General features: G+C 42.0%; 1 protein-coding gene across 1 annotated transcript in view; it reads left to right on the top strand.

Moving 5' to 3' along the window:
- Window positions 1-22,566, top strand: part of LOC126159974 (clavesin-1-like) — a 172,082-nt gene that overhangs the window by 82,405 nt on the left and 67,111 nt on the right. The window contains exon 2 of the mRNA XM_049916784.1: window positions 1,871-1,965. Coding sequence (XP_049772741.1) covers window positions 1,871-1,965 — 95 coding nt within the window. The remainder of the gene's footprint in view (window positions 1-1,870; window positions 1,966-22,566) is intronic.

Below are 22,566 nucleotides of genomic sequence, written 5' to 3'. Positions count from 1 at the left end.
TGACACCACAGAAGCCACCTTGGGAAAGGAGTTGTAGGGTGTAGGGATGGATGGTAGGGAGGATACAAAAGTGAAGACGTGGCAGGGGGCGGGGATGGGAGAGGAGAGGAGCAACCAGGGGGTGAGCGGGTTCAAGGCAGCGGCGGGAGGTGTAGAGGATGCGGATATGTTCGAGGAAGAGGAGCAGATGGGGGAAAGGAATGAGTTCATAGAGGATCCGCGTGGGGGACGGGAGGCGTATACGGAAGGCGAGGTGGAGTGCATGAAGCTCAAGGATCTGGAGGGACTTATATAATGTGGAGGGGGGGGCAGATATCCAGGCAGGACTGGCATAACAGAGGATGGGACGGATTAAGGATTTGTAGGTGTCGAGGATGGTAGAGGGGTGCAACTCCCATGTCCGGCCAGAGAGAAGTTTGAGGAGTCGGAGGCGGTTGTGGATGGAGCGGAGATGAGGGATCCAGGTGAGGTGACGGTCAATGGTGAGGCCAAGGTAGGTGAGGGTGGGGTATGTGGCTGATCGCAATGAACTGATATAAGATGGCGTACGGAAAACCGGCCCCGAGTACAGACTGCGCGAGAATTAAGCAGGATTTGTTGACCGGTACGACCAGAATAAATAAACATGTAATAATTAGGCAGTGAAAAAATAACAAATAAACTTATGTAAACAACAGCTTCAGAACAATAGATGACGATTGGTAGGCGACAATGAGCAGTGTAGTAATCGGGGCCAATTTTTCGTGCGCCACCCTGTACCACTGAAATAGTATTGTAGAAGTTATCACATTCTCTTTACAAAATGTGACACCAGACATTCGATTATGGAACGCTGACTTCATTCGGTAAGTCGGTCTGCCTTCACTAACAATGAACATGCTCTTTTACCCTGTATCAAAAAAAGACGGAAAATGGTCACTCGTATGTGCTGTGCCGACTTCCTTTGCATGTGTAATAACAAAAAATCTTGCCTTTTTATAAGTATTTCTTCTGCTGTTTATCGAAATAGTGAAGTAAGCTAATATGCCGTTTTGTTACCAGAAAAGATGTATGTATTACATACCACGTAATTTTATGTAATTTACGTAATTATAAAATACATTTTAATTACCGGTCATGGACACTGCATGGAATACGAAAACAACCAGAAGTTCATAGGTCAAAAAAGGTTTGAAACAGATCTAGAATGGGCGTGCGCAGCGAACGAAGCGAACAACTCTATACTGAACTAACTATGAGCAGTCGGCAGTGCAACTGCGATGAGTGGCCACGCGAAGGAGGACGAGTCCGGCCGAGCGAGACCGAGACAGACGGGTACGGGACCGAAGCTGGAACCAGACCGGCCGACGTGCCGTTGCGGGAACGAGACCGACCCTTTCCCGTTCCCAGGAACTATAAGTGGAAAGCCACGACCGAAGTGAACTATGAAAGACCGTTCCTTAGACTTACTTCATCGCTCGTTACGTTCATCTTGATGAGCCGTTCCTTTGGACCAGTAAGTTCGCGAATGACCCATCTCTAGTCCACACGAAGTGTTCCGAATGGTGTCGACTTTTAACGATCAGTACTTGGTCGGCCGGCGGCTAGCTTATCACGTCCTTACCATATCTATTATATAGAGAGCAGGTAACATACTAATTTAGGTACTTTACCAGTTAATTTTAAGATCGGTACACATGGTGACACGTGTCACCACACAATGTGGTTTTGGCCTTAGAGCAAAAGAATTGGGCGACCACTGCTTTAGACCCAACAGGTAAAACCACTTAGTGTGTTCGAAGGAACTAAGGACTCGGAACCTTCCCGACAAAAATGCTGCACCATTTTTATGTTGTCGTGTTTCTGACGCCTGTTAACTTGCTCGTTGCAGAGCGTCCCGAAGTGGAACTCAGCTGCCTGGAGGACTGGTACCTGCTGCGTTTTCTGCGCTGCAAGCTGTATGATCCCACACAGGCTCTCCGTCTGGTGAGTACAGCAATATACATCTACATCTACGTCATACTCCGCAAGCCATCTAATGGTGTGTGTCGGATGCAACTAACAGATCCCCCTACCCTGTTCCACTCGCGAATGGCGCGTGTGAGGAATAACTGTCGGTAAGCTCCGCCCCCCATGAACCATGGACCTTGCCGTTGGTGGGGAGGCTAGCGTGCCTCAGCGATACAGATAGCCGTACAACCACAACGGAGGGGTATCTGTTGAGAGGCCAGACAAACGTGTGGTTCCTGAAGAGGGGCAGCAGCCTTTTCAGTGGTTGCAGGGGCAACAGTCTGGATGATTGACTGATCTGGGCCGGCCGGAGTGGCCGTGCGGTTATAGGCGCTACAGTCTGGAACCGCGTCACCGCTACGGTCGCAGGTTCGAATCCTGCCTCGGTCATGGATGTGTGTGATGTCCTTAGGTTAGTTAGGTTTAAGTAGTTCTAAGTTCTAGGGGACTGATGACCACAGCAGTTAAGTCCCATAGTGCTCAGAGCCATTTGAACCATTTTTGACTGATCTGGCCTTGTAACACTAACCAAAACGGCCTTGCTGTGCTGGTACTGCGAACGGCTGAAAGCGAGGGGAAACTACGGCCTTAATTTCTCCCGAGGACATGCAGCTTTACTGTATGGTTAAATGATGATGGCGTCCTCTTGGGTAAAACATTCCGGAGGTAAAATAGTCCCCCATTCGGATCTCCGGGCGGGGACTACTCAAGAGGATGTCGTTATCAGGAGAAAGAAAACTGGCGTTCTACGGATCGGAGCGTGGAATGTCAGATCCCTTAATCGGGCAGGTAGGTTAGAAAATTTGAAAAGGGAAATGGATAGGTTAAAGTTAGATATAGTGGGAATTAGTGAAGTTCGGTGGCAGGAGGAACAAGACTTCTGGTCAGGTGACTACAGGGTTATAAACACAAAATCAAATAGGGGTAATGCAGGAGTAGGTTTAATAATGAATAGGAAAATAGGAATGTGGGTAAGCTACTACAAACAGCATAGTGAACGCATTATCGTGGCCAAGATAGATACGAAGCCCACGCCTACTACAGTAGTACAAGTTTATATGCCAACTAGCTCTGCAGATGACGAAGAAATTGAAGAAATGTATGATGAAATAAAAGAAATTATTCAAATAGTGAAGGGTGACGAAAATTTAATAGTCATGGGTGACTGGAATTTGAGAGTAGGAAAAGGGAGAGAAGGGAACGTAGTAGGTGACTATGGATTGGGGCTAGAAGAAGCCGCCTGGTAGAATTTTGCACAGAGCACAACTTAATCATAGCTAACACTTGGTTCAAGAATCATAAAAGAAGGCTGTATACATGGAAGAAACCTAGAGTTACTGACACGTTTCAGATAGATTATCTAATGGTAAGACAGAAATTTAGGAACTAGGTTTTAAATTGTAAGACATTTCCAGGGGCAGATGTGGACACTGACCACAATCTATTGGTTATGACCTGTAGATTAAAACTGAAGAAACTGCGAAAAGGTGGGAATTTAAGGAGATGGGACCTGGATAAACTGACCAAACCAGAGGTTGTACAGAGTTTCAGGGAGAGCATAAGGGAACAATTGACAGGAATGGGGGAAAGGAATACAGTAGAAGAAGAATGGGTAGCTTTGGAGGGATGAAGTAGTGAAGGCAGCAGAGGATCAAGTAGGTAAAAAGACGAGGGCTAGTAGAAATCCTTGGGTAACAGAAGATATGTCGAATTTAATTGATGAAAGGAGACAATATAAAACTGCAGTAAATGAAGCAGGCAAAATGGAATACAAACGTGTCAAAAATGAGATCGACAGGAAGTGCAAAATGGCTAAGCAGAGATGGCTAGAGGAAAATGTAAGGATGTAGAGGCTTATCTCACTAGGGTGTAAGATAGATACAGCCTAAAGGAAAATTAAAGAGACCTTTGGAGATAAGAGAACCACCTGCATGAACATCAAGAACTCAGATGGAAACCCAGTTCTAAGCAAAGAAGGGAAAGCAGAAAGGTGGAAGGAGTATATAGAAGGTCTATACAAAGGCGATGTACTTGAGGACAATATTATGGAAATGGAAGAGGATGTAGATGAATATGAAATGGGAGATACGATACTGCGTGAAGAGTTTGACAGAGCACTGAGTCGAGACCTGAGTCGAAACAAGGCTCCCGGAGTAGACAACATTCCATTGGAACTACTGACGGGCTTGGGAGAGCCAGTCCTGACAAAACTCTACCATCTGGTGAGCAAGATGTATGAAACAGGCGAAATGCCCTCAGAATTCAAGAAGAATATAATAATTCCAATCCCAAAGAAAGCAGGTGTTGATAGATGTGAACATTACCGAACTATCAGTTTAATAAGTCACAGCTGCAAAATACTAACGCGAATTCTTTACAGACGAATGGAAAAACTGGTAGAAGCTGACCTCGGGGAAGCTCAGTTTGGATTCCGTAGAAATGTTGGAACACGTGAGGCAATACTGACCCTACGCCTCATCTTAGAAGCTAGATTAAGGAAAGGCAAACCTACGTTTCTAGCATTTGTAGACTTAGTGAAAGCTTTTGACAATGTTGACTGGAATACTCTCTTTCAAATTCTGAAGGTGGCATGAAGGTGGCATGAAAGGGAAGGAGCGGTTGGGAAGGGAGTGAGACAGGGCTGTAGCCTATCCCCGATGTTATTCAATCTGTATATTGAGCAAGCAGTGAAGGAAAGAAAAGAAAAATTCGGAGAAGGTATTATAATCCATGGAGAAGAAATAAAAACTTTGAGGTTCGCCGATGTCATTGTAATACTGTCAGAGACAGCAAAGGACTTGGAAGAGCAGTTGAACGGAATGGATAGTGTCTTGAAAGGAGGATATAAGATGAACATCACCAAAAGCAAAACGAGGATAATGGAATGTAGTCGAATTAAGTCGGGTAATACTGAGGGAATTACTACTTAAAGTAGTAAAGGAGTTTTGCTATTTGGGGAGCAAAATAACTGATGATGGTCGAAGTAGAGAGGATATAAAATGTAGACTGGCAATGGCAAGGAAAGCGTTCCTGAAGAAGAGAAATTTGTTACCATCAAGTGTAGTTTTAAGTGTCAGGAAGTCATTTCTGAAAGTATTTGTATGCAGTGTAGCCATGCATGGAAGTGAAACATGGACGATAAATAGTTTAGACAAGAAGAGAATAGAAGCTTTTGAAATGTGGTGCTACAGAAGAATGCTGAAGATTAGATGGGTAGATCACATAACTAATGAGGAAGTATTGAATAGGATTGGGGAGAAGAGAAGTTTGTGGCACAACGTGACTAGAAGAAGGGATCGGTTGGTAGGACATGTTCTGAGGCATCAAGGAATCACCAGTTTAGTATTGGAGGGCAGCGTGGAGGGTAAAAATCGTAGAGGGAGACCAAGAGATGAATACACTAAGCAGATTCAGAAGGATGTAGGCTGCAGTAGGTACTGGGAGATGATGAGGCTCGCACAGGATAGAGTAGCATGGAGATCTGCATCAAACCAGTCTCAGGACTGCAGACCACAACAACAACAACAAGGTTTTGTATTGGCTCTTATTTCTCGAATTTTCTCTTCGTATTCATTACGTGAGATATATGTGGGAGGAGGTAATAAGATGTCCGACTCTTCCCGGAAAGTGGTCTCTCCAAATTTCAGTAGTAAACTTCTCCGTGATGTAAAACGCCTCTCTTGTAACATCTACCAACGGAGTTTGTTGAGCATCTTGTTAACATTTCCGTGCTGAGTAAAAGATCCCGTGACGTAACACGCCGCTCCTCGTTGGATATTCTCTCCCTCTTCAGTCCTACCTGGTAAGAATCCCATGTTGATGAACAGACTCAAGAATCGGTCGAACAAGCGCCTTATAAGCCACTTCCATCGTGGATGACTTACATTTCCTTAAGATTCTTCCTATGGATGTCAGTCTGGCATTTGATTTTCCTGCTATTTGTTTTATGTGATCATTCCCCTTAAGATCGATTTTTGTTTTCCTGTGATTGAGCAATATGTTACATTTATTTACGTTCGGGGTCAACAGCCAGAGCTTGCACCATCCATCAGTCCTCTGCAGGTCATTCTGCAAATCGATGCTGTCTTCTGCGTTGCTGCCTGTCATTCACGGAGGAGGGGCAGGAGCGGACCCAGTCTGCTAGGAGGGCCTTGCTACCGTTTGGCTGCATGGTCGGTCAATGTGGTTGTGGTTTTCGTGGGGCTTCCTCTTCATCCCTTTAGGCGAATAACATGCTATTATTTTGCCTGGTCAGAAACACGGCACACAAAAGTCACGAGCACACACAAAAAATTTTACTAGATTCGTAATTAAAAGATATGCAAGTCGATCCTCCACTTATCCGGAGATATTGTGCCTCAAGGAAGAGATCTGGTCACAGAGACAAGTGTGAGGTCCTATACGGGGAAAGATTCACCAAATACAAAACCTGCACAGCTTTGCAATTTAATGAGAGAAGGGAAAAGAGAACCATTAGGACGTGATCCTTCATATTACATCTACGAAATTGCTGCTTTAAAACTTTTAGGGGTTGCATCTATTTCTGACTTTGTGGTTACTTGATTACTTTGATAACTGGGGAAGACGTGACTTTCATACTCAAGTAACGTCGAGGGAGCGGGGGGGGGGGGGGAGGGGGAAAGGGCAATTAAAACCACCTTTCTCCACAACAACAACAAGCGTCGACTTGTACAACAGCGATAATCCAATATTATTGAGATGTGTGTCCCCAAAAGATTGGGGTGCAACATCCCATCGAAACATTTTGTAAAGCTTGATAGCGTTATGTTATTCAGCAAGTGATCTGAACATTCAATATAACTGCTATTTGTCTTGATCGCAGTTACAATTATGATGATCAGTTTCGATTGCTGAACTACCATTCTGATTCAAAAACTTAGCTGCAGCTACTTAGTCAACGTACATTTAAAGCACATACACGGCCCTGAAAGTATTCGTAAGACTGACACGCAATTGACCCTTGTCAACGAGCAGGAGAACTGCCCACACAGAAAATGCTGGAAATCGTGATTTGATGAACCAATCGATTGCTGTTACTTGTTTGTAAATGTATATGTCCCGCGTGTCTTGCCTCAAATACACTCCTGGAAATTGAAATAAGAACACCGTGAATTCATTGTCCCAGGAAGGGGAAACTTTATTGACACATTCCTGGGGTCAGATACATCACATGATCACACTGACAGAACCACAGGCACATAGACACAGGCAACAGAGCATGCACAATGTCGGCACTAGTACAGTGTATATCCACCTTTCGCAGCAATGCAGGCTGCTATTCTCCCATGGAGACGATCGTAGAGATGCTGGATGTAGTCCTGTGGAACGGCTTGCCATGCCATTTCCACCTGGCGCCTCAGTTGGACTAGCGTTCGTGCTGGACGTGCAGACCGCGTGAGACGACGCTTCATCCAGTCCCAAACATGCTCAATGGGGGACAGATCCGGAGATCTTGCTGGCCAGGGTAGTTGACTTACACCTTCTAGAGCACGTTGGGTGGCACGGGATACATGCGGACGTGCATTGTCCTGTTGGAACAGCAAGTTCCCTTGCCGGTCTAGGAATGGTAGAACGATGGGTTCGATGACGGTTTGGATGTACCGTGCACTATTCAGTGTCCCCTCGACGATCACCAGTGGTGTACGGCCAGTGTAGGAGATCGCTCCCCACACCATGATGCCGGGTGTTGGCCCTGTGTGCCTCGGCCGTATGCAGTCCTGATTGTGGCGCTCACCTGCACGGCGCCAAACACGCATACGACCATCATTGGCACCAAGGCAGAAGCGACTCTCATCGCTGAAGACGACACGTCTCCATTCGTCCCTCCATTCACACCTGTCGCGACACCACTGGAGGCGGGCTGCACGATGTTGGGGCGTGAGCGAACGACGGCCTAACGGTGTGCGGGACCGTAGCCCAGCTTCATGGAGACGGTTGCGAATGGTCCTCGCCGATACCCCAGGAGCAACAGTGTCCCTAATTTGCTGGGAAGTGGCGGTGCGGTCCCCTACGTTACTGCGTAGGATCCTACGGTCTTGGCGTGCATCCGCGCGTCGCTGCGGTCCGGTCCCAGGTCGACGGGCACGTGCACCTTCCGCCGACCACTGGCGACAACATCGATGTACTGTGGAGACCTCACGCCCCACGTGCTGAGCAATTCGGCGGTACGTCCACCCGGCCTCCCGCATGCCCACTATACGCCCTCGCTCAAAGTCCGTCAACTGCACATACGGTTCACGTCCACGCTGTCGCGGCATGCTACCAGTGTTAAAGACTGCGATGGAGCTCCGTATGCCACGGCAAACTGGCTGACACTGACGGCGGCGGTGCACAAATGCTGCGCAGCTAGCGCCATTCGACGGCCAACACCGCGGTTCCTGGTGTGTCCGCTGTGCCGTGCGTGTGATCATTGCTTGTACAGCCCTCTCGCAGTGTCCGGAGCAAGTATGGTGGGTCTGACACACCGGTGTCAATATGTTCTTTTTTCCATTTCCAGGAGTGTACTTCGCTGTCATTACGTTTGAGTGAGTGAGAGGAGCGGAACCGTTTAGTGATCCGTTCACTGCAACACAAAATAGTGCTCACAGTAAAGCAGTGAGCGTCCGTTGTCGAGTGTTAGGCGAAGCACAATACGTGGAAAATGTGTGCGGAACTGTTTGCGCAAACGTTGCATGGGGGCTTTATTATAATAATGATATAAGAATGCAATGCAAATACTTTTTAATTTTCTGTCGCTGTATGTCCGATTACGCTGTTTCGTAAACGGCTGGCCCTGTCTAGTTTTAGTACGCAATCTGACTGCTTAGAATGACAACAAAGAATGTAAGGAAATTTCTGTTAGCACAATTAATTAATTAAGTCCCCAGCAACTATAAAACCTACGAAACAACAAACACAAGTGTAGCTGTTCTGTATGTGGTAGTATGACTCAACGCACATCTGGCACGGTTCTTCTTCAACAAGACAAGAATTTTTAAATACCAATTATACTGACGTAATAAAAGAAAATTAGAAATACTATAATTGCGCAAGAAAATCAGAATTACACTCTAATACAAGAACACACGCCAGATGCTTTGTTGACTGAACCTGTAATGACACATTATTCAGGTCACTGAAAGAATAAAAGAAAATACCTCCATATATATTGACGAAATGCACTCTGACCATTACAATATCTCCATTAGAACAACATCTGCTATCTCTCCCATCAAACCACTGCATAAAACATGGAACAACACTCTCCACTACCACATCTCACTCTGTCTTCACGACAAGCAGTGTCCACCACAACTTCTCGGTAAGAACTGCTTGCCGCTACGTCTCAATAAGCACTGCCAGTGGAGGCGGCGGAACAATACTATCTGGCGCGATCTTTGGCACTGTGGCTCAGTGTAGCCACCTTTCATATGCCCTTCCTCCACGGGCTAGAATTTGATGGTATTTTTGCCAGCATTGGTGGTGAAAATACCACCAAATTCGTCAAAAAAATACAGACAAAAATAAAAGATAATATTAATCCGTAAATATCATATAACTAGATAAAATTTTGGCTTTGCACTGACCTTTCAATAGCCTAATATATAAAATACACTAAGCAATACAAATTCTTTCATACATGTGACTTTACATAATAGTTTACACAAGTATTATGTGGTTAAACAGTTCACTCAATAGCGTCAGCAATGACGAATATGTACAGGTAAGAGTCTCATAACTTTTCACAAACAGTAATACACAAAAAATCAGTTTATACAAATATTCACATAAAATGTTTTCACAACTAGTGGTTGACAGTTCCAGCAGTAGCACCCAGCAATGTTGAGTAGGTGCAGACACCATCAGGTGACATCATTTCAGTAGAAGCAGTCCATCAGTGGCACCCAGCATTGTGGAACAGGTGCAGACTCCAACAGGTGACATCATTTCAGTAGAAGCAGTCCATCAGTGGCACCCAGCATTGTGGAACAGGTGCAGACTCCAACAGGTGACATCATTTCAGTAGAAGTAGTCCATCAGTGGCACCCAGCATTGTGGAACAGGTGCAGACTCCAACAGGTGACATCATTTCAGTAGAAGCAGTCCATCAGTGGCACCCAGCAATGTTGAGTAGGTGCAGACTCCAACAGGTGACATCATTTCTGTAGAAGCAGTCCATCAGTGGCACCCAGCAACGTGGAGTAGTTGCAGACTCCAACAGGTGACATCATTTCAGTAGAAGCAGTCCATCAGTGGCACCCAGCATTGTGGAACAGGTGCAGACTCCAACAGGTGACATCATTTCAGTAGAAGCAGTCCATCAGTGGCACCCAGCATTGTGGAACAGGTGCAGACTCCAACAGGTGACATCATTTCAGTAGAAGCAGTCCATCAGTGGCACCCAGCAATGTTGAGTAGGTGCAGACAGCAGTCCATAATATTCACTATCACTAATCACTCTGTTCATCAGTTTATAAGCAGAAAGTAAACATGTCCTATTGGCACCAATCATGTAGAAAAAGTACAAGTAACAGTCCATAATATTTACTATCACTGATCACACAGTTCATCAGCAGAAATTAAACATTTCTAAGTGTCACACATCATGTTGAAAAGTGCAGGTAACAGTTAATAATATTCACCATCACTACTCAGACAGTTCAAGCATGAACAATAGTTTGAATACACATACAAATGCTTTTACACTAAACATACAAATCATAACAAACACACAAATGATGTCAGATAACTGTCATATTACTATTACAAATACACAAACATCAGTAAACATATAATATTTATGGGTGTCAGTGCAAGCCACTACAAACAAATAAAATAATATTTAGGAAATAGGTGGGTAGGATTAGGAAAGGAAAACACACAAAACACACTCACTCATCTTTCATCCACATTAAGTACTACTGTGTAATTGAATAGTGTTAACTGTGTATATGCACTTCTGTCAACATTTCATGTTCATCATGTGTATCAAGTAATAGTGGCAGCAATGTATAACAGTCAATAATAGTTAAGTCAACGTCATAGTCATCATGTCAAGACCAATGTTTCCCAAGCCAGATCAAAATGTACGGTTGCTGAACAACTGTCAGTGTGCCAAGATATGCAATGCTTCCTCTCTCCAAAAAAAAAAAAAAAAAAAAAAAAAAAAAAAAAAAAAAAAAAAAAAAAAAAAGTACGTACTGCTTGGTGATTTAACAAAGTGTGTGTAGACAATCTTCCTTCCATTTTAGTGTTCTAGTCTGCTATCTTCATCCTCCTTGTTCCATATAGACCAACAAAAAAAAAAAAAAAATATGCTCCTCACTTATTTTACCTCTTATACACTAAAACTCCAATCAACTTCATATAATCTCAATACCTCAATAATACCTCTCCAATACGTCGATACATATAAACCTTATTGCCTGTATCATTTCACTTCCATAACAACTCTTTCCTCTAGTCAGTCTCCTCGAACAAGTACAGATAAAATCCTAATGCAAACCTCCACATCCATACAATCCGAAGACACACTGTCAACACACAACCTCTGTGTAATCCATCTGACCAAAATCTTCTACTCATTATGAATTATAAACAAAGAATGCATACATGACCTCTAACAGACTTAGTTCGAGTAACTCTCAGTAATTAAGTACGATTACGGAGTGTGACTGATCATAATATTTCACAGTGTGTACACCACTTCAAGAATTATGGCAAACAGAAGCAAACATGTGGAGTATTTCTTGTGTCAAGTGTCACTTCCTATTTCAGTTGCTCACGAAAAATGCAGTGTAATAACTGTCAATGGTCTAAACCTAGTTTTGGTATGTCATATCGTTAGCTTCCTTTATATTAGCATAAATTTATACAGCTTTCATAAAACCTCCAGCTCATATGACTTCTATGAAGTTTCTTGTACTAATGTCGTTCGTCGAATTATAGCAGTTCATTTTCTTATCTTAAAAATATAAGGCACTGAGCGTAAGCAAAGCAAGCAATAGCGAGTAAATATACCAGTAGTGAACAGAATGTCAACAAGTGGATGCAGCACAATTCTTACAACGAGGCTCTGCCAAATAAACAATCTATAATTAATACAATAGTGTAACCTAAACTCTATGTTCATACACAGTACAACAGCATTTCTATATACCAAATTAAAGAGTAGTTGTGACAACAAACAGAGATGTATAAATATGCAATCCATACGCATAGCAGCAAACATATCTTACGTAATAAACAGGTAATTAGCATCGTATTAGCGTAAGCAAATAAATGTTCATATGTAATTATAATAAGTAAACATGAAGGCGCAAGCAGATAAATCACAAAGTATAACTTACATACCTAACCACATCAGCACAATTAATCAGGTGACAATTACAGTTTAAATAAATAAGCACAGCAAGCACATAATAAAAAAATATGACATCAGTGAAAAAGCATTGCAGTCAAGCGATGCATAATACAAACAAGTTACAACTCAGTTCATTAATAATCATTGTCAAAATCAGTTAACGTACGCAAGCACGTCGCTTCACAAGTAAATTCATAGAACATGAAATTTAGCACAAAGTATGAATCACGTAATCGCGAGCAGCAAATTACGTCTAAAGTACGTACCTAAGTGGAAATATGTTACCTGAAAAATAAACTCAATTAATAATTACCTTTTTAGTTTATTACTTTCTTCTTCGAAATGACATTTTTCCTGAAATTTTCCCAATAGAAAGTCGTCTTAACGTTGGACACGCACAGAATTTACCTGAAGTTCTTAAATATTTTATAGAACCGTATCCTGAAAAATACTGAATGTTAATACATAATTCATCAAGTCATTATAGCTTTATACTGATTTTATTCGGAGAAAGACTGTGTATTTGTTTACGGCTGTCAGTGCATTCGCACTGAGCGCTCGATCAGCTGTAGGCGCGTGACGTAGGAAGTGATTGTTTGCGGTCAACGACTGCCCTGTGCGGCGCGCAGACTTGACTGTTGCTTTGAGTATATGCCGCCGCCAAAACACAGCGCGGTATCCTTGTACTCTCCGCATGTTTACATGTAGCTGTTAGTTTCTCAAAAGTATGTCATTCTACAAAAATTTTTCAAAAGTATATCATTCCACAAAAATTTTAACGTTAGATATATGATGTATTCCCTTAGAGCGTCGTGATTTAAGAGTTTCTACTTCGACAGTGTTATCATGAATAATTTTGCGAATTCTATATGGACCGTTATAAAGCAGAAAAAATTTCCGACACAAGCCTTTTCCTTTGTGAGACAAACGATGAGCCTTAATTAACACCTTCTGACCAACTGACAAGATTTTTAAACGACCAGGACGCTTAGCTGATTTCTCTCTTCTAGCAGCCGCAGATGCAATATTTTGTAGTGCCAGGTTGACAATTTCAGAATGCCGCAGTTTCCGTGTAGGCGGAAAAGGAACGATTTCAGAAATGCGATTTGTCGGTGCTTTGTTTTTTAATATTAGTATAGGTGGTAAAGAAGTTGAGTCGTTAGGAAGTTCATTCAGAATGTTTTGAAAAATATGAAGATACTGATCCCAAATTCTGTGATTCTGATGACAATAAAGACGACACAATTTATTAATTTCCTTCATCCATCTCTCTGAAGCGTTAGATTGAGGGTGAAAAAGTGAAATGAAGATTGGTTTAATTTTACGACGCCGTAGAGTACGAAGCCAAATTTTAGAACGAAACTGTGATCCATTATCTGATATAACCTTATCAACATGACCCACTTCTTTAAGAAAATGGTTAATGAAAGCATTAGATACTGAACGAGCTGTTGCTTTGCGTAACGGTGTAAAACACACATATTTTGATGTCAACTCCACTGCTACGAAAATGTACGCAAAACCATTAGTAGATCGAACCACTGGACCGAACAAATCAACTGCAGCCATGTCCTTTAATTTTGCTGGAATGATAGGAAACAACGGTGCTCTGTGAGAAACTGTCGGCGGCTTAGCCTTTTGACATAATTTGCATTTGGCAAGAACAAATCGAATACGTTTTTCCATATTACTGAAGTAGCAATTTTCCCGTAATTTATGAAAGCATTTTCTGGGACCAAAGTGTGCATAACTGAAATGCGTATACCAAATCAGCTTATTAACCCACTCATCAGGAATACAAACTAACCAAACAGAGTTGTCGACCGATTTTCGTTTAAAAAGAATGTCATTGCGAACTAAATAATGCTGTCTAATCGCTACGCTTTCCTTTCTCCTCCACTTCTCCTTAATGTCCTTCCAGATTGGATCCTTATTTTGCTCCTTAGCGATGTCCTGGAGCGAAGACGAAATAAAGTTCTCAAACGCAACACCTTGAATATACATCAAACAATAATTGTTTTCCTTGCAGTCCTCTTCAGCACTTTGTTTCAAACCCATGGGTGCACGTGATAAAGCATCAGCAACAATATTTGAAGAACCCTGTATGTAAACAATACTAAAATCAAATTCCTGTAGGTACAACGCCCATCGTGACAATCTGCCATGAGTTAATTTTGTTGACATAAGAAATTCCAGAGCTCGATGATCGGTGTAAACCTTAGTATGTCTGCCAAACAAAAATGTGCGAAATTTTGTAAAAGCCCAAACAACAGTCAAAGCTTCAAGTTCCGTAATCGAATAATTCTTTTCTGATTTAGAGAGAACACGACTTCCAAATGCAATAGTTTTTTGTACTACAACGCCGTTTTCTTCTATCTCTTGAAATAAATGTGCACCTAGCCCTTTGTATGATGAGTCCGTTGCCAAACAAAAATCTTTAGATAAATCCGGATGTGAAAGAAGTGGGGCAGCAACTAAGGCATCACGAAGTTGTTCAAATTCTGACTGAGCTTCCTCATCCCAACACCAATTAGATTTCTTTCCGGATAGTTCACATAAACGAGGTGTGGCCAAATTGTCCAATCTAACAAAGCGTCTAAGAAAATTACAGACACCAAGGAAACTACGAACATCACGTTTTGTGGTAGGAACAGCATAATTACGAATAGCGTCTAATTTCTCTGGATCAGGAAGAATACCTTCTGTAGAAATAATGTGACCGAGAAATTTCACCTGAGAACGACCAAATTCAGATTTTTCTAAGTTCACTGTAATGCCAACTCTTGCAAAAATACGTAATAATGAATCCAAAATTTTGTTGTGCTCACTCCAAGAATGTTTAGCAATAAGAATGTCGTCAACATATGAAGTAATGTTGTCACGAAGATAAACAGGTAAAATTTCATTTAGGCTACGAATGAATGCTGCTGAAGATACAGTAAATCCAAACGGTAATTTCCGAAATCACTTTTGGGTAAAATAGTCATATCCGGTTATTTTTTATCTACTCTCTAGATAGATTGATAGTAGAAGAGTTGTTTTGATAGATGTAAAGAATAGTGAAAAAGTAGGCAGCGGTACAGAAAACTAAAAGGGAAATAGCACCACTACAGCTCGAGGCCCTATGCTCGCTACGGCACATATTCACTTAGAGTAGTGAATCCCCTGAGGACATTAATAGCTGCACATAAATTTCAGTTTGTGACTTAGTGGCAAATTTAGCGGAAGTGCGTACAGAAATTGAGCTAACCATGAACATGGATGTATGTCATTCTTAGAATTGCGGAAGATCTTAAATTTCCGAACAGCCAAAAAGTGTTTATAGTCAAAGTTTTCGCCTCGTGGCGACAAAGACCTACCGCGTCTGTCCCAGTCCGAATGTCGATTATTGTAAAGTTCGCGCGCCTGGCGCTCTCTTGTTGCATCCCGTAAATGAAACAAATTATTTTCTTCAAAGCCCTCTGCTATCTGTGATTCTAGATTTCTTCTACTGTCTTTTCCTACGATTTCGCCTTCAATTTGTTTGACTTGCTTTTTTAATGCCTCAAATTCCCTTTTCACGCGTTCATTAAATTTTCCCTGATTTTCAACATGTTTATTTACACTCTGGTACTCTTCGGTTTCTGAAAATGGCAATGGAGCTGTGTCATCTGAATCTCTGTCCCCATTCAAACTAAGATTTGTCAATTTATCCGAAATCTCCTCAACTCTTTCCGATAAGTCACCTATTTGTTCTTTCTGTTTATTTACGTTTTCCGTAAGTGTCGCGACTCGGGTTTCGGTATTGTCACATTTAGTAGTTAACTGTTCACACTGTTGCGTTATGTTATTTATTCTGTCATTTGGTACGGATTCCTCGGTTCTTTCAATTATTTCTTCCTTATCGTGTGCACGATGTAAATTTAACTCTGAAAAATTTTGTACTATCACGCGATCTTTTTCTTCCCGTTCTCTGTCCTGTTCCTCTTGTCTAATTTCTGTTGAAATTAAACTATTATTGTGAGCATTCAAAATCGGTTGTATTTCTTCTCTAATTTCTTTCTTTAATTCATCTTTCATATTTTTGAAACATGTCCCTATTCTTGAATCTATCCGTGTTTCCATTGTTCCCATTTGTGATCCCAGTGAGTCTAACCGTTTTCCCATTGTTCCCCTATCTGTTTTTAACTCAGATCGTAACTGTGATCCCAGAGAGTCTAACCGTGTTGCCATTGTTCCCATATCTGTTTTTAATTCAGATCGTAACTGTGATCCCATTGCTCCCATCTCAGTTTTAAATTCAGATCGAAAATTTAATATTGCACTCATCAACTGCTCCATATTAACTTGTTCGAGGTTCCCTTCGCCCCTAACATTTCCCACAAAACCAGCTTCCTTCGTCATGGCTGTAAAGCTATCTGTGTTCGATACTATTCCAGAATCTTCTATCGTTAATCTCGTATTCTGTGAATTTTCTGATTGAGAAAAATCTTGAACTGGTTCCGGACTGTCTTCCCGACTTATTAAATTGTTTTCAACTCCATTATTCATGATACTGTTGTCCTGTGTTGGCGAGTTCGCCAGGTCAACAATTTCGTCATTCTGACTATCTATCATTTTCGCCTTTTTCATCGATCGCGTAATCATTTGCAAAACATACAAAACTCGTCACAATACGAAAATTACGGAGAATTTAACACGTTATCACCAACAATACCATTCACACGATATGCTTCCCTCAAACACGATTAACGAACAATTGAAATAATTGCACTAAATTATCAAACCCGTGGACAAGACAACAAAAAATAAATAAATTTTGAAAAATACCATTAGAAGAATACCAATTACCAAATCTACACAAGCAATATAGACTACAATTACTAACTCAAATTACTACAACAATACTACGGTCTACTATTTTTACAATCAGAAGATTTCCAAGGGACGATCCGAAGCAGCGGTAGCCACGTGCATGGGGGCTTTATTATAATAATGATATAAGAATGCAATGCAAATACTTTTTAATTTTCTGTCGCTGTATGTCCGATTACGCTGTTTCGTAAACGGCTGGCCCTGTCTAGTTTTAGTACGCAATCTGACTGCTTAGAATGACAACAAAGAATGTAAGGAAATTTCTGTTAGCACAATTAATTAATTAAGTCCCCAGCAACTATAAAACCTACGAAACAACAAACACAAGTGTAGCTGTTCTGTATGTGGTAGTATGACTCAACGCACATCTGGCACGGTTCTTCTTCAACAAGACAAGAATTTTTAAATACCAATTATACTGACGTAATAAAAGAAAATTAGAAATACTATAATTGCGCAAGAAAATCAGAATTACACTCTAATACAAGAACACACGCCAGATGCTTTGTTGACTGAACCTGTAATGACACATTATTCAGGTCACTGAAAGAATAAAAGAATAAAAGAAAATACCTCCATATATATTGACGAAATGCACTCTGACCATTACAATATCTCCATTAGAACAACATCTGCTATCTCTCCCATCAAACCACTGCATAAAACATGGAACAGCACTCTCCACTACCACATCTCACTCTGTCTTCACGACAAGCAGTGTCCACCACAACTTCTCGGTAAGAACTGCTTGCCGCTACGTCTCAATAAGCACTGCCAGTGGAGGCGGCGGAACAATACTATCTGGCGCGATCTTTGGCGCTGTGGCTCAGTGTAGCCACCTTTCAACGTTTAAGACTGAAAGCGCTTTCGTAAAACCTCCAGTAAAGTCTGCAGTATAAAAGCTAGTGGTAAAATGGCGCGAAACGGGCTTCGTAGCGAATAACGACAGTAACTACCTGAAAAGAGCTCGTGTGAAACAAAGCTTGGATCAAAGTCCAACGGAATTTCAACATGGTTTATCTATGAAAGTGGGAATTAAGGGATCGTCACATGGGAACGTCACCAAAAGAGACCTACATTTGTATCCTTATAATTTACTGCTGTGTATGAGTTAAGGCATCCAGACGAACTTTCGCATATTGCGTTCTGAGTAAAGTAGAATCAAGACTTTTCGATCCTCAGTTTTTCATTTCTTCAGATAAGGCCTACCTCGGCCTGCCAGCGTATGTGAACTCGCAAAACATGCATCGTTATGTATCAGAAAATCCCCATCAGCACATAAAAGAATTGTTATTTGGTGGTGCAATGTGTGGTGTCTGCATCAGAACGCGATTCCTTCGCGAAACTGCTAATGTTAGCCGGCCGTAGTGGCCGTGCGGTTCTAGGCGCTACAGTCTGGAACCGAGCGACCGTTACCGTCGCAGATTCGAATCCTGCCTCGGGCATGGATGTGTGTGATGTCCTTAGGTTAGTTAGGTTTAATTAGTTCTAAGTTCTAGGCGACTGATGACCTCAGAAGTTAAGTCGCATAGTGCTCAGAGCCATTTGAACCATTTGATAATGTTAACTGGTGTGTCAGAAACTGATTAATCAAAATGCGGGTCATATCATAGAAGACGAATGGTTGTATGGATATTTTCAGCAAGATGGACCAACAGCATGTAACACTCCCGGGGGTACTAATGGCGGGCTGGCTTTAACTGTTCGTCGCTTCTGACCCCGCGCCCTACCCTCACCACGTACCTGATACTCGCGTGGCGGTCGTATTGTTCTGCTCCACACTGCTGCTGGCTTGCCGGAAATTATGTATCTAAATATGTAAGCGGGTTCTGGGAGCCACTCAACGTTTAACACAACACTGTACTACGTCTGGTATGAACAACTACATTCTGAGACAATAAGCAAATAGCAGATTGCACTGTTTACATCCTGAGTTCTAAGTGTTTATCCCAGTTAACATTCTTGATGGTTATCTGACCACAATGTCACTTGGACGAGCGTACGTGTAACCGACGCGACGCGTGTGGTTGTTGATGATGCGGAAGCCGAATTTTCGAACGAAAATTCTTACGCTCGTCACGCAAGCACAGATATCTGGTACCAGTCCTCCTTGTCACTAGCAATAATATAACACTGTTCATGAATTTAAATTTTCAGTTCTCAGTTCTCACTTGTACAAGCGTGCACGTAACCGTAGCGGCGCGGCTGATTGTTGATGATGCGAAACGCGATGTCCAAACGCACGTTCTCACGCTCGCTACAAGAAACTGGCACTTGATTGCACTCTTTTGTGGTAACTATATTGCTGATTGGCATTAGCTCATTCTGAGAGGCTGAACAGGGCGCGGGTGATTGATGTACGGTACGACACGCAGACGGGCGGATACTCAAAAACGTTATCGGAGGAATTGCTGATATTTAATTACTTCTTTGCGCGCTTTTCACTAAAACCACTTCCATATCTCATTACTTCACTATAATAGCACCTGTAGCAACGCTTGAACTTCCATAACAATGCATTTTACACGTAAAGCTACCGACAGCACAACATAAAGGCTTTTGATTGTGTAAATCATGAAATTCTGCTAGACAAGCTCAAGTATTGTGGCATGAGTGGGACAGTGCACAAATGGTTTAATTCGTACCTAACTGGAAGAGTGCAGAAAGTTGAAATAAGTAGTTCTCATAATATGCAAAGATCAGTACATTCCTCAAACTGGGGAACTATCAAGAATGGGGTTCCACAAGGGTCAGTCTTGGGTCCTTTGTTGTTCTTAATATATATTAATGACTTGCCATTCTATATTCATGAAGAGGCAAAGTTAGTTCTCTTTGCTGATGATACAAGTATAGTAATCACACCTGACAAACAAGAATTAACTGATGAAATTGTCAATACTGTCTTTCAGAAAATTACTAAGTGGTTCCTTGTAAACGGAGTCTCACTGAATTTTGATAAGACACAGTACATACAGTTCCGTACAGTGAATGGTATGATGCCATTAATAAATATAGACCTTAATCAGAAGCATATAGCTAAGGTAGAATATTCCACATTTTTAGGTGTGTCCATTGATGAGAGATTAAATTGGAAGAAACACATTGATGATCTGCTGAAACGTTTGAGTTCAGCTACTTATGCAATAAGGGTCATTGCAAATATTGGTGATAAACATCTTAGTAAATTAGCTTACTACGCCTATTTTCACTCGTTGCTTTCATATGGCATCATATTTTGGGGTAATTCATCACTGAGGAATAAAGTATTTATTGCACAAAAGCGTGTAATCAGAATAATAGCTGTAGTCCACCCAAGATCATCCTGCAGACATTTATTTAAGGATCTAGGGATATTCACAGTAGCTTCTCAGTATATATACTCTCTTATGAAATTTGTTATTAACAACCAAACCCAATTCAAAAGTAATAGCAGTGTGCATAACTACAATACTAGGAGAAAGGATGATCTTCACTATTCAAGATTAAATCTAACTTTGGCACAGAAAGGGGTGAATTATACTGGCACTAAAGTCTTTGGTCACTTACCAAATAGTATCAAAAGTCTGACAGATAACCAACAAGTATTTAAGAAGAAATTAAAAGAATTTCTGAATGACAACTCCTTCTACTCCATAGAGGAATTTTTAGATATAAATTTTAAAAAAACAACGAAAAATATTAAAAAAAAAATAAAAATAAATAACACAAAAAATGAAAGAGTTGTTATATTAACTTAAGTATGTTGTTAAATTAACTTAATTATGTCATGTATTGGAAAATTTGACTTGTTCCACATCATTACGAAATATCGTATTCATGATCCATGGAACTAGTATTAATCTAATCTAATCTAATCTAATCTAACAGCTCCTTGTCCCGTGCTCGACTCTGCAAAAGAAACGCGGCCGCTCGCAAAGATACTCCGCAACCAAGCCAGTGATATGACAATAGCTTACAAGCATACAGCGCCTTGTCAACCTAGTCGCGTTTGCATGAGGTGTTCACTGAGGAGGGGACAATCATCGGAGTCAGTGCAATTTCCTGGCCACCTCGCACGATCTCTCTCTGAGTGATTCTTACATATGGGGCAAACTGAAGGGACATGTGCACTCATATAATCTTCACACTCTGGAAGAACTACAGCAGAACACTGAAAACGCAGTCGCTGCTGTATACCAGGACAGAGCTGATACGCGTGTCTCACTGTTTCATAAATCAAGCAGAGCGCTGTTCTGCATTAGCAGTGGACATTTCCAGCATCTGCTGTGATGTTAATTAACGAGGGTCAATCGAGCGTCAGTCTCACTTAATATATTATTCGGGGCAATTATATTTTGTCCAGCCTTTAGGACAGAGTGCTGCACTGATTAAGACTTTCACCTCTAGCCGGTTTAATATACACTACTGGCCGTTAAAATTGCTACACCACGAAGATGACGTTCTACTGACGCGAAATTTAACCGACATGAAGAAGATGCTGTGATATGCAAATGATCTAGCTTTTCAGAGCATTCACACAAGGTTGGCGCCGGTGGCGACACCTACAACTGCTGACATGAGGAAAGTTTCCAACCGATTTCTCATACACAAACAGCAGTTGACCGGCGTTGCCTGGTGAAACGTTGTCGTGATGCCTCGTGTAAGGTGGAGAAACATCTTGTTCGCATTGACAGCATATTATCGACTTCGATAAAGGTCGGATTGTAGCCTATAGCGATTGCGGTTTATTGTATCGCGACATTGCTGCCCGTGTTGGTCGAGATCCAATTACTGTTAGCAGAATATGGAATTGGTGGGTTCAGGAGGGTAATACGGAACGCCGTGCTGGATCCCAACGGCCTCGTATCACTAGCAGTCGAGATGATAGGCATCTTATCCGCATGGCTGTAACGGATCGTGCAGCCACGTCTCGATCCCTGAGTCAACAGATGGGGACGTTTGCAAGACAACAACCATCTGCACGAACAATTCGACGACGTTTGCAGCAGCATGGACTATCAGCTCGGAGACCATGGCTGTGGTCACGCTTGACACTGCATCACAGACAGGAGCGCGTCCTCAACGACGAACCTGGGTGCACGAATGGCAAAACGTCATTTTTTCGGATGAATCCAGGTTCTGTTTACAGCATCATGATGGTCGCCTCCGTGTTTGGCGACATCGCGGTGAACGCACATTGGAAGCGTCTATTGGTCATCGCCATACTGGTGTATCACGCGGCGTGATGGTATGGGGTGCCATTGGTTATACGTCTCGGTCACATCTTGTTCGCATTGACAGCACTTTGAACAGTGGACGTTACATTTCAGATGTGTTACGACCCGTGGCTCTACCCTTCATTCGATCCCAGCGAAACCCTA

This window comes from Schistocerca cancellata, chromosome 2 (assembly GCF_023864275.1).
Source record: "Schistocerca cancellata isolate TAMUIC-IGC-003103 chromosome 2, iqSchCanc2.1, whole genome shotgun sequence".
NCBI lineage: Eukaryota > Metazoa > Arthropoda > Insecta > Orthoptera > Acrididae > Schistocerca > Schistocerca cancellata.
The sequence above is the reverse complement of the archived record's forward strand: the minus strand, read 5'-3'. Positions and strand labels throughout refer to the sequence as shown.